This window comes from Callithrix jacchus, chromosome 5 (assembly GCF_049354715.1).
Source record: "Callithrix jacchus isolate 240 chromosome 5, calJac240_pri, whole genome shotgun sequence".
Lineage (NCBI taxonomy): Eukaryota > Metazoa > Chordata > Mammalia > Primates > Cebidae > Callithrix > Callithrix jacchus.
In genome coordinates this window covers 70063311-70079955 of record NC_133506.1, presented here as the reverse complement: position 1 = coordinate 70079955, position 16645 = coordinate 70063311, and the positions used below count along the sequence as shown (strand labels likewise).

Here is a 16645-nt window from a genome sequence, read left to right as displayed (position 1 = left end):
CAAAACAGCCACTTAGCATCAAAATGGCAGTATCAAATTCACACATAACAATATTAACCCTAAATGTAAATGGACTAAATGCACCAATAAAAAGACACAGACTGGCAAATTGGATAAAAATCCAAAACCCATCAGTGTGCTGTATCCAGGAAACCCATCTCACATGCAAGGATACACAAAGGCTCAAAATAAAGAAATGGAGGAAGATTTACCAAGCAAATGGAGAGCAAAAGAAAGCAGGAGTTGCAATCCTCATCTCTGATAAAATAGACTTTAAAGCAACAAAGATCAAAAGAGACAAAGAAGGCCATTACATAATGGTAAAAGGATCGATACAACAAGAAGAGCTAACGATCCTAAACATATATGGACCCAATGCAGGAGCACCCAGATACATAAGGCAAGTTCTTAAGGACTTACAAAAGGACTTAGACCCCCACACAATAATAGTGGGAGACTTTAACACTCCACTGTCAATACTAGACAGATCTACCAGACAAAAAATCAACAAGGATATCCAGGGCTTGAACTCAGACCTGGAGCAAGCAAACCTGATAGACATTTACAGAACTCTCCACCCCAAATCCACAGAATACACATTCTTCTCAGCACCACATCACACTTACTCTAAAATTGATCACATAATTGGAAGCACTGCTCAACAAATGCAAAACAACTGAAATCATAACAAACAGCCTCTCAGACCATAGTGCAATCAAGTTAGAACTCAGAATTCAGAAACAGACCCAGAACCGCACAGCTTCATGGAAACTGAACAACTGGCTCTTGAATGTTGACTGGGTAAACAATGAAATGAAGGCAGAAATAAAGAAGTTCTTTGAAACCAATGAGAATGAAGACACAACATGCCAGAACCTCTGCGATACATTTAAAGCAGTCTCTAGAGGAGAGTATATAGCAATAAGTGCCCATATGAGGAGAATGGAGAGATCCAAAATTGACACCCTATCATCAAAATTGAAAGAGCTAGAGGAGCAAGATCAAAAAAACTCAAAACCCAGCAGAAGACAAGAAATAACTAAGATCAGAGCTGAGCTGAAGGAGACTGAGACATAAAAACCCTTCAAAAAATCAATAAATCCAAGAGCTGGTGTTTTGAAAAGATCAACAAAATAGACAGACCACTAGCCAGATTGATTAAAAAGAAAAGAGAGAACAACCAAATAGATGCAATAAAAATGATAAAGGGGAAATCACCACAGATTCCACAGAAATTCGAACCATCATCAGAGAATATTACAAACAACTCTATGCGCATAAACTAGTAAACCTGGAAGAAATGGATAAATTCCTGGATTCCTGTGTCCTCCCAAGCCTAAACCAGGAGGAAGCTGAAACTAAGAATAGACCAATAACAAGGTCTGAAGTCGAGGCAGCAATTAAGAGCCTACCACACAAAAAAAGCCCAGGTCCAGACGGGTTCACAGCCGAATTCTACCAGACACACAAGGAAGAGCTGGTACCATTTCTTCTAAAACTATTTCAAACAATCCAAAAAGAGGGAATCCTTCCCAAATCATTTTATGAGACCAACATCATCCTGATACCAAAACCCGGCAGAGACCCAACAAGAAAAGAAAACTTCAGGCCAATATCCATGATGAACATAGATGCAAAAATCTTCAATAAAATATTGGCAAGCCGAATGCAACAGCAAATCAAAAAACTTATTCACCATGATCAAGCAGGATTCATCCCGGGGATGCAAGGCTGGTTCTACATATGCAAGTCTATAAACGTAATTCACCACATAAACAGAACCAAAAACAAAAACCACATGATTATTTCAATTGACGCAGAGAAGGCATTTGACAAAATTCAACAGCCCTTTATGCTAAAAACCCTCAATAACCTCGGTATCGATGGAACGTATCTCAAAGTAATAAAAGCTATTTATGACAAACCGACAGCCAATATCATACTGAATGGGCAAAAACTGGAAGCATTCCCTTTGAAATCTGGCACTAGACAAGGATGCCCTCTTTCACCACTCCTATTCAATATAGTACTGGAAGTTCTAGCCAGAGCGATCAGGCAAGAAAAAGAAATAAAGGGTATTCAAATAGGAAAGGTGGAAGCCAAATTGTCTCTATTTGCAGACGACATGATAGTATACCTAGAAGACCCCATTGCCTCAGCCCAAAAACTCCTGAAACTGATAAGCAACTTCAGCAAAGTCTCAGGATATAAAATCAATGTGCAAAAATCACAAGCATTCATCTACACCAATAACAGACTTAAAGAAAGCCAAATCAAGAGCGAACTGCCATTTGCAATTGCTACAAAAAGAATAAAATACCTTGGAATACAACTCACAAGGAGCGTAAGAGACCTCTTCAAGGAGAACTACAAACCACTGCTCAACGAAATCAGAGAGGACACAAACAGATGGAGAAACATTCCATGTTCATGGTTCGGAAGAATTAATATCGTGAAAATGGCTATACTGCCCAAAGTAATTTGCAGAATCAACGCTATCCCCATCAAGCTACCATTGACTTTCTTCACAGAACTGGAAAAAACCACCATGAACTTCACATGGAACCAAAAGAGAGCCCGCATAGCCAAGTCAATTCTACGCAAAAAGAACACAGTGGGGGGCATCACACTACCAGATTTCAAACTATACTACAAGGCTACAGTAATCAAAACAGCATGGTACTGGTACCAAAACAGAGATATAGACCAATGGAACAAAACAGAGGCACCGGAGGCAACACAACATACATACAACTATACAATCTTTGATAAACCTGACAAAAACAAGCAATGGGGAAAGGATTCCCTGTTTAACAAATGGTGTTGGGAAAACTGGCTAGCCATGTGCAGAAAGCAGAAACTGGACCCCTTCCTGACACCTTACACTAAAATTAACTCCAGATGGATTAAAGACTTAAACATAAGACCTGGCACCATAAAAACCCTAGAAGAAAATCTAGGCAAAACTATCCAGGACATAGGAGTAGGCAAGGACTTCATGAACAAAACACCAAAAGCATTGGCAACAAAAGCCAAAATAGACAAATGGGACCTAATCAAACTCCATAGCTTCTGCACGGCAAAAGAAACATTTACTAGAGTGGATCGGCAACCAACAGAATGGGAAAAAATTTTCGCAGTCTACCCATCTGACAAAGGGCTGATATCCAGAATTTAAAAAGAACTCAAATAGATTTACAGGAAGAAAACAAACAAGCCCATTCAAAAGTGGGCAAAGGACATGAAGAGATACTTTACGAAAGAAGACATATATGAGGCCAACAATCATATGAAAAAATGCTCATCGTCACTGGTCATCAGAGAGATGCAAATCAAAACCACATTGAGATACCATCTCACGCCAGTTAGAATGGCGATCATTAAAAAATCTGGAGACAACAGATGCTGGAGAGGATGTGGAGAAAAAGGAACACTTTTACACTGTTGGTGGGAGTGTAAATTAGTTCAATCATTGTCGAAGACAATGTGGCGATTCCTCAAGGCCTTAGAAATAGAAATTCCATTTGACCCAGCAATCCCATTACTGGGTATATATCCAAAAGACTATAAATTGTTCTACTATAAGGACACATGTACACGAATGTTCATTGCAGCACTGTTTACAATACCCAAAACCTGGAATCAACCCAAATGCCCATTGATAATAGACTGGATTGGAGAAATGTGGCACATATACACCATGGAATATTATGCAGCAATCAGAAATGATGAGTTCGTGTCGTTTGTAGGGACATGGATGAATCTGGAGAACGTCATCCTCAGCAACCTGACACAAGAACAGAAAATGAAACACCGCATATTCTCACTCATAGGTGGGTAATGTAAAATGAGAACACATGGACACAGAAAGGGGAGTACTAAACACTGGGGTCTATTGGGGGGAAAAGGGGAGGGCCAGTGGGAGGGGGAGGTGGGGAGGGATAGCCTGGGGAGAAATGCCAAATGTGGGTGAAGGGGAGAAGAAAAGCAAAGCACACTGCCATGTGTGTACCTACGCAACTGTCTTGCATGCTCTGGTCATGTATCCCAAAACCTATAATCCAATAAAAAATTAAAAAAAAAAATCCAAGACTAGGCTAAGCTGTTTAATAACTGTTACCTCCATACTTTTTATGTCTCTCATTTTGGTAACACTTTCAACTTATCTTCTTGATTCTTATGCATTTTATAAACAATGTTTAAATTCCTTTTGGAACAAGACAGGATCTAATATTTAATTTAAAATAAAGGATAATGTGTGTTTCAACATCTAATTTGGAGTTAATTTTATCTGCATACGAAGATGTGGAATAAACTAATAATCAATTACTTTCCATTTTACTTTTTATTTCATGCATATTTAGAATGAAACTAGGAAGTCCTAGCCAGAGCAATCAGTCAAGAGAAAGGAAGAAAGTACATCCAAATTGGAAAAGAGAAAGTCAAACTATCTGTTTGCCTAAGAGATAATCTTTTGGCTTAGAACACCCTAAATGCTCCTGGATTTGATCAATGAAATCAGTAAACGTCTCAGGTTACAAAATCAATGTACACAAACCAGTAGCACTAGTATACATCAAGAATGGCCAAGGTGAGAATCAAATCAAGAACCTAGTCCCTTTTATGATAGTGATGGCAACAACAACAAAAACGTAACCTTTTAGGATCTTTCACCTCCTTGGTAACCAAGATGAAAGATCTCTAAAAGGAGAACTACAAAGCACTGCTGAAGACATCTTTCATAGGAAAAAAGGAAATCACAGATGACACAAACAAATGGAAATATGCCCTTTGTTCATAGAAGAATCAATATATTGAAAATGACCATATTAACCAAAGCAATTTACAGATTCAATGCAATTCCTATCAAAATACTACTGTCATTCTTTGTAAAATTAGAGAAAGTACTTCTAAAATTTAAAGGGAATAAAAAAAGAGCCCGACTAGCTAAAGCAATCCCAAGCAAAAAGAATGAAGCCAGAGGCATCACAATACCAGATTTCAAACCACACGACAAGCCTAAAGTAACCAAAACAGCATGGTACTGGTATAAAAGTAGATACACAGACCAGTGGAACAGAATACAGAACGTAGAAATAAAACCAAATATGTATAACCAACTGACCTTTCACAAAGTGTACAAAGACATAAACTGGGCAAAGAACACCCTATTCAATAAATGGTGTTGGGAAAATTGAATAGCTACATATAGAAGAATGAAACTGGATCCCTATCTCTCACCATATATAAATATTAACTCAAGATGGATTAGGCCCTAACATGGTGGCTTCTGTCTGTAATCCCAGCACTTTGGGAGGCCAAGGCTGGAGAATGGCTTGAGCCCAGGAGTTCAAGACCAGCCTGGACAGTATAGTGAGATCTTGTCTCTACCAAAAAATATTTTTTAATTAAAAAAGAGATGAATTAAAAACTTAAATCTATAACCTGAAACCACAAAAAAATCTGGAAGAAAGTGTAGGAGAAAACTCTTCTAGACACTGGCCTAGGCGAATTATTTATGACAAAGACCCCAGAACAAAAAGCAACAAAAACAAAAATAAATACATGGGACCTAATTAAATGAAAAGTCTTCTGCACAGCAAAAGAAATAATCATAAGAGTAAACAGACAACCTACAGAATAGGAGAAAATATTTGCAAACTATGCATCTGACAAGGGACAAACAAATCAGCAAGAAAAATACAAATAATCCCATCAAAAAGTACACAAATGACATGGACAAACATTTCTCAAAAGAAGATGCACAAATGGCCAACAAACACAGTTAAAAATTCCCAACATCACTAATATTCAGGGAAATGCAAACTAAAACAACAAGGAGATATCCCCGTATTCCCAGCCAGCATCCTCATTATTAAAAGGTTGAAAAACAATAGAAAGATGTTGGTGCAGATGTGGTGAAAAGGGAATGCCTGCTCATACATTGCTGATGGGAATGAAAATTAGTACAACCTCTATGAAAAACAGTAGCGAGATTTCTCAAAGAGCTAAAATAGAGCTACCATGCACTCCAACAGTCCCCTATTGAGTATCTACCCAAAGGAAAAGATATCATTACATCAAAAAGACACCGGCAAATGTATGTTTGTTTACTGCAGCACATTTTGCAATTGCAAAGATATGAAATCAACCTAAGTGTCCATCAACCAGTGAATGGAATAAATGATACGTGGTATACGTACACCGTGGAGTACTCCTCAGCCATAAGAAGAATGAAGTAATGCCTTTTCCAGCAACTTGGAAGGGACTGGAGGCCATTATTCTAAGTGAAGTAACTCAGGAATGGAAAGCCAAATAAAAACACGTTCTCATTCATAATAGGGAGTTAAGCTATTCATCCATGTAACCAAAAACCACTTGCATCCCCTAAAGCGATGAAATACACCAACGTTCTGAAAAACCATAAAAGTGTTGACATTTTTTAAAAATTACTTTGGTTTTAGAAAAGTGGTCAATTCATGCTCTATTGGTTGGACTGTAAATTAACACAAACATTCTTGAGAAAAATGAATATTGATCAAAGGTCTTTTTTAAAAAGTTCCTGTATTTCAACCTAATAATTCTATATTGGATAATTTATTCAAATCAAACAGTTTAGAAATGCGAGATTTATATAAAAAATGTTATGGGCTGGGCATGACGGCTCATGCCTGTAATATTAATGACTTGGGAGGCCAAGGTAGAAGGAATGCTTGAGGTCAGGAGGTGGAGATCATCTTGAGCAATGTAGTGAGATCCTGTCTCTACAAAAAACTTAAAAAGTTAGCCAGGCATGGGAACAGGCACCTGTAGTCCCAACTACTTACGACTCTGAGGCAGGAGGATGAAGTTCGAGGCTGCAGGGAGGTATGATCACACCACTGAACTCCAGCCTCAGGCACAGAGTGAGACCCTGTGTCTATAAATAATAATAATGAGAAAAGATGCTCCTTACATCATTAATTATAAATACAAGATAATTTCAAAACTCAAATTGCAATTCATTAAATGAATAACAAGATTTCCTATGATGGACTTCTACATGGCCATTAAGATTGCAAAGACTATGCATTTATTTTGTTAGCAGAATAGTTCACAGTTAAAATAATTTATTATTTCCAAGAATTTCATGTTCCACAAGACCAAGAAGGTTTCTTCCATTAATCCCCAGAAGGCAAGTCAGAAATTATAAAAATTCTAATATATTATCTTTAGTATAAATATTTCTTTAAAACTAGAATGTGGCACATATATATATACCATGGAATACTATGCAGCCATAAAAAATGAGTTCAAGTCCTTTGCAGGGACATAGATGAAGCTGGAAACCATCATTCTCAGCAAACTGACACAAGAACAGAAAGCCAAACACCTCATGTTCTCCCTCATTTAGTGGATGTTGAACACATGGACAGAGGGAGGGGAACATCATACATCGGGGCCTATTTGGGGGTTTGGGGTCTACAGGAGGGATATCAGGAGGTTGGGGGGCTAGGGGAGGGATAACATTAGGAGAAATATCCAATGTAGATGATGGGGGGATGGATGCAGCAAACCAACATGGCACGTATATACCTATGTAACAAACCTGCATGTCCTGCACGTGTACCCCAGAATTTAAGTATAATAATAAACAAAACAAACAAAAACTAGAGTGTCATACCTCAACCTGCGCAGCTCTAGTTCCCATTTGGTCTTCTGATGCTCTAATTGTAATTCTGTCTCTTTTGTTTTAGAGATTTCCTTTTGTAGTACACTAACCATATTTTCCATTTGTTTAATTTCTGCTATAAGTCGTTCATCCTCATTATTCTTAAGTTCCAGGAGGTCTTCATATAAATGAAATGCACCCTCAATTCTTGATAGGCTAACAGACTCTGTGTCAGGGAGAAAACAAGGTGGAAATAAAATATGTGAGTACTTTTTAGGTAAAAAGGACTGTGCATTTTTAAACACTGTCTCCTTCATACACAGAACAAACAGGCACTGAGTGCCTACAGTGTGGCAGATATTCCACTAAGCTCTGCAGGTAAAACAAATGAGACCTCTACTCTCATTTAGTCTTAAGTGTAGTGGGGAACGAAGACAACAAAAGTGACAATTATAAATTCACATAGATGGTGTAAGAAATCAGAGTTCCATGATCACATAGGAGAATTTGATCTATACTGGGCCCACGAAAGATTTCCCTGAGGAAGAGATGACTTCACCAAGAAATCAAGGGTGAGAAGGAAGCACTTAAGCAAAGGGGTAGAAAAGCATTCTAGCAGTTGACAGCAGGTGCCGACGCTCTGCTGCAATCTGCTTCTGGCCACGATGGACAGCAAGTACTGATTTACCTTCTTGCCTGAAATAACCAAAAGGAAAACGGAAAAAATATATTATACAATGATTTACCAGGCATTGGACTTCAGGTAATGAAGACCATGATCCCGTAAGACAGGAAACAAATGGAATTCATACCGATGCTCCAGCTTCCTGCCTTCACAGAGTTTCCAGGCTATCACACACAGAGAAAAAAGTGACGTAGAGTCTACCAGATTCCCTGAGATGAGACGATGAAGCTGAGAGTCTGGTAAAGCCAAGGCAGGCAGAGGTTACAAAACAGAACACGGGAAAGGAGACAGAGTACAGGGAAAGAACACTGAAGATCTGCAAAAATACCTCCTGGGTATCCAGCAGAGTACTGAACAGTGCATGTGTGCCAGAAAACTGCCCCAGACCAAGGGGAAGAAACATCTAAAAAAAACTGGAAAGAAACACGCCAGCTGCTCATAAGGTGCCAAAAAGAGTGTTCATTCCCATGAGTGATGCTGGGAAAACTCAGACTTCACATGGGAATGAATAGAGCCATCACAAAGATCTTGCCTCAGGAGTGGGAGATTCGACCCAATCATAAAGGGAAGACCGGAAAGATCAAGCTGTTCCTATGGAACTCAACTTATATCAAAATTAAGCTCAAGCAGATTGGCAGAGGCATGGAAGATACATATTTTTTTAAAGCAAAATGCTCTTGTAGAGATTCAAATTACAATGTCAGGAATGAAAACTACAATGGATGGAAGTGAACACAGATTAGACATCACCAAAGAGAAGTTTCATAAATTTGAGACATCAGTGAACTACGTGAAAACTTCAAGCAGAAATAAGTCCCAAAAGAGGAAAAAAGAGAGACAGGAAAATATAAAGAGAATGGCCAAAACTTTTTAAATTGAAAGAAAACTATAACCCTACAAATCCAGAAGTGTCTTCTGGCTGGGAGAGAGAAAATTAAAGTATATTATTCTAATTTTCCTTTTTAAAAAAATGTCAATTGGTTTTTGGGGAACAGGTGGTCTTTGGTTACATGAATCAATTTTTTAGTGGTGGTTTCTGAGATTTTGGTGAACTCAAGCATCACACAAGCAGCATACACAATATCCAATCCATAGTCTTTTATCCCTCACCCCCCACAAACTTTGCCCCCAAGTCCCCAACCTCCATTGTATCATTGTTATGTTCTTGCATCCTCATAGCATAGTTCCCGCTTATGAGTAAGAACATATGGTGTTTGGTTTTTAATTTGTAATTTTCTTATGCCATATGTGACATGGCATAATATTTTTGAAGATGGACTGTGATCACTTAAAATCATATACTATAAATTGTAGTGCAACCACTGAGATAAAAAAAATAGTTATCGCTAATAAGCCATAAAAGGGAGATTAAAAATAAAAAACAAAAATTACTAGACTAATTGAGAAGAAAGCAGAAAAAGAAGAGAATGAAGAACTGCAGGGATCGATGGAAATCAAAAAGCATGATGACAGATAAACTTAACTGTATCAATAAGCACATTATAAATGAAACTGGCCTAAAAATCTCATTTAAAAGGCAGATTATCAGATTGGATAAAAATGCAAGAACCTACTACATGCTTCCTATATAAAAAAAACTTTAGGCCGGGTGCAGTGGTTCACGCCTATAATCCTAGTACATTGGGAGGCTGAGACAGGAGGATCACAGGTCAGGAGTTCAAGACCAGCCTAGCCAACATGGCAAAACCTGTCTCTACTAAAAATACAAAAAATTAGCTGGGTGTGGTGGCATGCAACTGTAACCCCCAGCTACTCAGGAGGCTGAGGCAGGAGAATCGCTTGAACCCAGGAGGCAGAAATTGCAGTAAGCCGAGGTTGCACCACTGCACTCCAGCCTGGGCAACAGAGTGAGACTCTGTTTCAAAAAAAAGAAGAAAAGAAAGAAAGAAAAGAAAAACACTTTAAATTTAAAAAGACAAATTGTTCAGAAAGACGTTAAAAGATATACCAGGTTAAGAGTTGACAAAAGAAGCCTGAGAAGAAATGGCTATGTTAACGCCAAAGTAAATTTCACAGCAAAAATATTTACCAGCTATAAACAGTCATTTCCTCATGAATTTCAAAAGTTGTTAATCAAGAACATATAATCTTAAGTGACTGTGTACCTAATAACAGCTTCAAAATATATGTGGCAAAAATTGATAGAACAAATAGACAAATTCGCAAGTACAGTCTGACATTTGAATATTACTTAGTAAGTGATTAAAACAAGGGAGCAGCAAAACAGCAAGAAGCAGGTAGACCTGAACAACACCATGCTTCTCTAGTACCCGGGGAGCACGTTCCAAAACACCCCACATTCTAGGTTCTGCAATCAAGCTTAGCAAAAGAACTAAGTCAGAAAAATTTAACTCATGCAAAGTATGTTCTCTGACCACAAAGCAATCAAATTAGAAATCAGTAACAAAATATCTCATCAAAATATTCAAATATTTTAAAACAAAGTAACACACATCTAAACAACCCTAGGTCAAAGACACGATGCAAAGAGAAATTAAGAGTATTGTGAAGGGAATGAAAATGCAAATACTAAGTATCAACATCTGTGGAACACAGCTACGACAGTACTTAAAATTTTTTTAGCACTTAATGTCTATATTAGAAGACTTTCAAGTCAATGGTCTTGACTTCTATCTTAAGCAAAAAGGAGGAGGAGGAGGGGAAAGAGGAGGAAGGAGGAGGAGGAGGGGAAAGAGGAGGGAGGAGGAGGAGGAGGAGGAGGAGGAGGAGGAGGAGGAGGAGGAGGAGGAGGAGGAGGAGGAGGAGGAGGAGGAAGCAGCAGCAGCAACAACAACAACTACTAAAAAAAGGAACAAATTAAACCCAAAGCAAGCAGAGGAAACGACATAATAAACATAGGCGGACTCCGGCGCGCCAGGCCCAACCGCAGCTTCTGGGCTTAAGCACCTCCACTTGCAGCGGCGATTCCGAGGCCACCTCCAGCAATGGCCTTTCCAAATCTGCAGAAAGTGCTCATCGGTGACAGCCTGGACCCTTGCTGCCCGAGGATCTTGCAAGATGGAGGGCTGCAGGTGGTGGAGAAGCAGAACCTTAGCAAAGAGGAGCTGATAGCCGAGCTGCAGTTCATGGGAACAGAGCTGAATGGAAAGACCCTGGGAATTCTGGGCCTGGGCAGGATTGGGAGGAAGGTGGCTACCAGGATGCAGTACTTTGGGATGAAGACCATAGGGTATGACCCCATCATTTCCCCAGAGGTCTCGGCCTCCTTTGGTGTTCAGCAGCTGCCCCTGGAGGAGATCTGGCCTCTCTGTGATTTCATCACTGCGCACACTCCTCTCCTGCCCTCCACCACAGGCTTAAAATTTTTTTTAGCACTTAATGTCTATATTAGAAGCTCAAGCCAGTAATCCCAGCACTTTGGGAGGCCGAGGTGGGTGGATCACGAGGTCAAGAGATTAAGACCATCCTGGTCAACATGGTGAAACCCCGTCTCTACTAAAAATACAAAAAATTAGCTGGGCATGGTGGCGCGTGCCTGTAATCCCAGCAACTCAGGAGGCTGAGGCAGGAGAATTGCCTGAACCCAGGAGGCGGAGGTTGCGGTGAGCCGAGATCGCGCCATTGCACTCCAGCCTGAGTAACAAGAGCGAAACTCCGTCTCAAAAAAAAAAAAGAGAAGAAGAAGAAACTAAAAAAAGAACAAATTAAACCCAAAGCAAACAGAGGAAATGACATAATAAACATAGGTGGAATCCGGCGCGCCAGGCCCAACTGCAGCTTCTCGGCTTAAGCACCTTTACTTGCAGCGGCGATTCCGAGGCCACCTCCAGCAATGGCCTTTGCAAATCTGTGGAAAGTGCTCATCGGTGACAGCCTGGACCCTTGCTACCGTAGGATCTTGCAAGATGGAGGGCTGCAGGTAGTGGAGAAGCAGAACCTTAGCAAAGAGGAGCTGATAGCCGAGCTGCAGTTCATGGGAACAGGGCTGAATGGAAAGATCCTGGGAATTCTGGGCCTGGGAGGGATTGGGAGGAAGGTGGCTACCCGGATGCAGTCCTTTGGGGTGAAGACCATAGGGTATGACCCCAACATTTTCTCAGAGGTCTTGGCCTCCTTTGGTGTTCAGTAGCTGCCCCTGGAGGAGATCTGGCCTCTCTGTGATTTCATCACTGTGCACACTCGTCTCCTGCCCTCCACGACAGGCTTATTGAACAATAGCACCTTTGTCCAGTGCAAGAAGGGGGTACGTGTGGTGAACTGCGCCCGCGGAGGCATCGTGGACGATGGCGCCCTGCTCTGGGCCCTGCAGTCGGGCCAGTGTGCTGGGGCTGCGCTGGACGTGTTTACCGAAGAGCCACCACAGGACTGAAACTTGGTGGACCATGAGAATATCATCAGCTGTCTCCACCTGGGCGCCAGCACCAAGGAGGCACAGAGCTGCCGTGGGGAGGAAATTGCTGTTCCGTTCGTGGACATGGTGAAGGGGAAATCTCTCACAGGGGTTGTAAATGCCCAGACCATTACCAGCGCCTTCTCTCCACACACCAAGCCTTGGATCGGTCTGGCAGAAGCTCTGGGGACACTGATGCAAGCCTGGGCTGGGTCTCCCAAAGGGATCATCCAGGTGATTACACCAGGAACATCCCTGAAGAATGCTGGGAACTGCCTAAGCCCTGTAGTCATCATCGGCCTCTTGAAGGAGGCTTCCAAGCAGGCGGATGTGAACTTGGTGAACGCCAAGCTGCTGGTGAAAGAGGCTGGCCTCAGTGTCACCACCTCCCACAGCCCGGCAGCACCAGGGGAGCAGGGCTTTGGGGAATGTCTCCTGGCCGTGGCCCTGGCAGGCACCCCTTACCAGGCTGCGGGTTTGGTCCAGGGCACCACACCTGTGCTGCAAGGGCTCAATGGAGCTGTCTTCAGGCCAGAAGTGCCTCTCTGCAGGGGCCTGCCCCTGCTCCTATTCTGGACTCAGGCTTCTGACCCTGCAATGCTGCCTACCATGATTGGCCTCCTGGCAGAGGCAGGCATGCGGCTGCTTTCCTATCAGACTTTACTGGTGTCAGATGGGGAGACCTGGCACATCATGGGCATCTCCTCCTTGCTGCCCAGCCTGGAAGCATGGAAGCAGCATGTGACTGAGGCCTTCCAGTTTCACTTCTAACCTTGGGGCTCATGGGTCCCTGCCTCTGGGGCTTTTCTGAAGAAACCTATCCACTGTGATCAACAGAGAGAGAAGATCCACATTCTTGGCCTGAACACACAGGCCTCTGACACTGCTTAAACAGTGCTCATCTGGCCCTATAGTACAGCAATAACCATCTAATAAAAACCCTACCAGCAAAAGAATAAAAGATAAACATATGCCATGGTTGACATTTGCATCTTCCCAGAACTTAAGTTTGTTGTTTATGCTGAAACTTAATCACAGAGGTGATGTTATCAGGAGTTGCGGCTTTGTGGAGGTGATTAGCACGTGGGAACCAAGCCCCCACCAAAGCGATTAGTGCTCTTATATAATAGACCAAAGAGAGCTCATTTACCCATCCTGCCATGTGAGGACACAGGGGGCAAAAAGGGATCTATGAACCCAGAATTGGTCCCTCACCAGACACCAAATCTGCATCACCTGGGTGTTGGACTTCTGTGAGAAATCTATTCTGTTGTTTATAAGCCACCCAGCCTATAGTGTTTTGTTACAGCAGCCGAACAGACCATAACATCAAAGATGAAACCAATAAAACAAACACAATAGGAAAAAAATCAATTACAACCAAACACTTTGAGGAGGTCAAAAAAAGTGATGAAACTCTCTAGCCAGGTGGTCATAGAAAAGAAGATGCAAATGACTAACTTCAGAAACATAGTCATACGGCATTGTATAGATTCGACAGACACTCAACGATTAGCAGTATAATAAGGTCAGCTTTATGTGACTAAATATGACAACTCTGATGAAACGGACACTTTCCTTGAAAAGTAAAAACTATGACAGTTCAATCAAGAAGGAATAACCTGGACTGTTCTATATCTATAAAAGAAAATAAAGCATAAGTAAAGCCTTCCTAGAAAGATAACTCCAGGCCCAGATAGCTATGTTCTGGTGAATTCTACCAAATATTTAATAAGTAATACAACAATTTTACATGGCTTCTCTCCTAGCCCTCAAAAGAAAAAAAAAATACAACTCATCCTATCACTCTAGCATTACCCTGAACCAAAATCTGACAGTGATATTACAAAAAAGAAAAACTTCCTCATGAACGTGGACATAAAAATTTAACCAATTTCTGAAGAAACCAAGATACCCTCCTTTAGGTGACAGAACCACCTCTGGTACAGTCATGCAATAATGAGCTCTCGTGTCATGGGAAGACATGAAGGAACCACAAAGGCATATTACCAAGTGAAATATGCAGTCTAAAGGCTGCACATTGTATAATACCAACTATAGGACATTTTAGAGAAGGCAAAACTATAGACAGTAAAAAAAAAATCAGTGGTAGCCAGGAGTTGGGGAAGGTGGGAAAAGTTGAACAGATGAAGCACAAAGGAGTTTCGAAACTCTGAAACTACTTTGGATAATACTACAATGATAAATACATGTCCTTATACCTTTGTCTAAATTCACAGCAGTTAAGACACCAAGACTGAACTCTAATATAAACTATGGACTTTGGGTGATTATGATATGTCAATTCAGGATCATCAATGAGATCAACTGTACCACTCTGGTGAGGGAGACTGATAATTGTGGAGGCTATGAACGTGTGTGGGGCAGGTAGTACAGGGATAATCTTTGTGCCTTACTTTCAGTTTTGCTGTGAAGCTAAAACTACTCTAAAAGATGGTCTTCTAAAAATTTCTAAATAAAATTTTGTCAAATCTAATACACTAGAAGGATAATACATCATAAACAAGTGAGGTTGATCCCAAAACACAAGGTTGGTTTGCCGTCAGTTATTCACCACATTAACAAACTAAAAGAGAAGAACCATCTGACCATCTCAGTAGACATAGGCATTTGGTAAAATACAACATTCATTCCTGATTTTTTAAAAAAATTTCCTCTTAGTAACTAAAGAATACAAGGGAAGGCCATCAGCATGATAAAGAGCATCTCTGATAAATCTACAACTAACATGCATCATGATGAAAAACTGAACGCTTTCCCTGTAAGATCAGGAACACAGGAATGTCTCCTTTCACTGTTTGAACAGCAGTGTACTGAAGCCAGCGCAGTTAGGCAAGAAAAGGAAATAAAAGCTATCTGGGTTGAAAGAAGAAGTAAAACTGTCCTTATTCACAATCATGATCACATAATAGGGACAGGTAAAATCCAACCTGTGGGGAAGCTTATTATTTTTACAAATAAAGTTTTACTGGAATGCAGCTGTGTTTTTTAAAATATATTTTATTGCACTTTAGGTTCTGGGGTACATGTGCAGAACATGCAGGATTGTTGCACAGGTACACATATGGCAATGTGGTCTGCTGTCTCCATCCCCCGTCACCTATATCTGGCATTTCTCCCCAGGTTATCCCTCCCCAACCTCTCTACCTGCACTGTCCCTCCCCTATTTGCCCCCAACAGACCCCAGAATGTGATGCTCCCCTCCCTGTGTCCATGTGTTCTCATTGTTCAACATCTGCCTATGAGAACATGTGGCATTTGATTTTCTATTCTTGCATCAGTTTGCTGAGAATGATGCCTTCCAGATTCACACACGTCCCTACAAAGGACACAAACTCATCATTTTTATGGCTGTATAGTATTCCATGGTGTATATGTGCCACATTTTCCTTGTCCCGTCTATCATTGATGGGCATTTGGGTTGGTTCTGCGTCTTTGCTATCGTAAACAGTGCTGCAATGAACGTACATGTGCATGTGTCTTTATAACAGAATGATTTAGAATCCTTTGGATATATACCCAATAATGGGATTGCTGGGTCAAATGGAATTTTTGTTTCTAGGTCCTTGAGGAAGCGCCACACTGTTTTCCCCAATGGTTGAACTAATTTACACTCCCACCAACAGTGTAAAAGTGTTCCTATTTCTCCTCATCCTCTCCAGCATCTGTTGTCTCCAGATTTTTTAATGATCGTCATTCTGAGTAGCATGAGATGGTATCTCAACGTGGTTTTGATTTGCATTTCTCTAATGACCAGTGACAATAAGCATTTTTTCATAGGTTTATTGGTCTCATATATGTCTTCTTTAGAAAAAGGTCTGTTCATATCCTTTGCCCACTTTTAAATGGGTTTGTTTTTTCTTGTAAATCTGTTTTAGTTCTTTGTAGATTCTGGATATTGGCCCTTTGTTAGATG

General features: G+C 40.7%; 1 protein-coding gene and 1 pseudogene across 5 annotated transcripts in view; one reads left to right on the top strand and one right to left on the bottom strand.

The window, feature by feature from the left end:
• LOC128932085 (POTE ankyrin domain family member A-like) overlaps window positions 1-16645 on the bottom strand; it is a 112235-nt gene that overhangs the window by 39352 nt on the left and 56238 nt on the right. For all 5 annotated transcript variants that reach the window (XM_078375503.1, XM_078375501.1, XM_078375504.1 and 2 more), the window contains exon 12: window positions 7664-7877. In XM_078375503.1, coding sequence (XP_078231629.1) covers window positions 7664-7877 — 214 coding nt within the window. The remainder of the gene's footprint in view (window positions 1-7663; window positions 7878-16645) is intronic.
• LOC118153689 (D-3-phosphoglycerate dehydrogenase-like) lies at window positions 11303-15692 on the top strand (annotated as a pseudogene).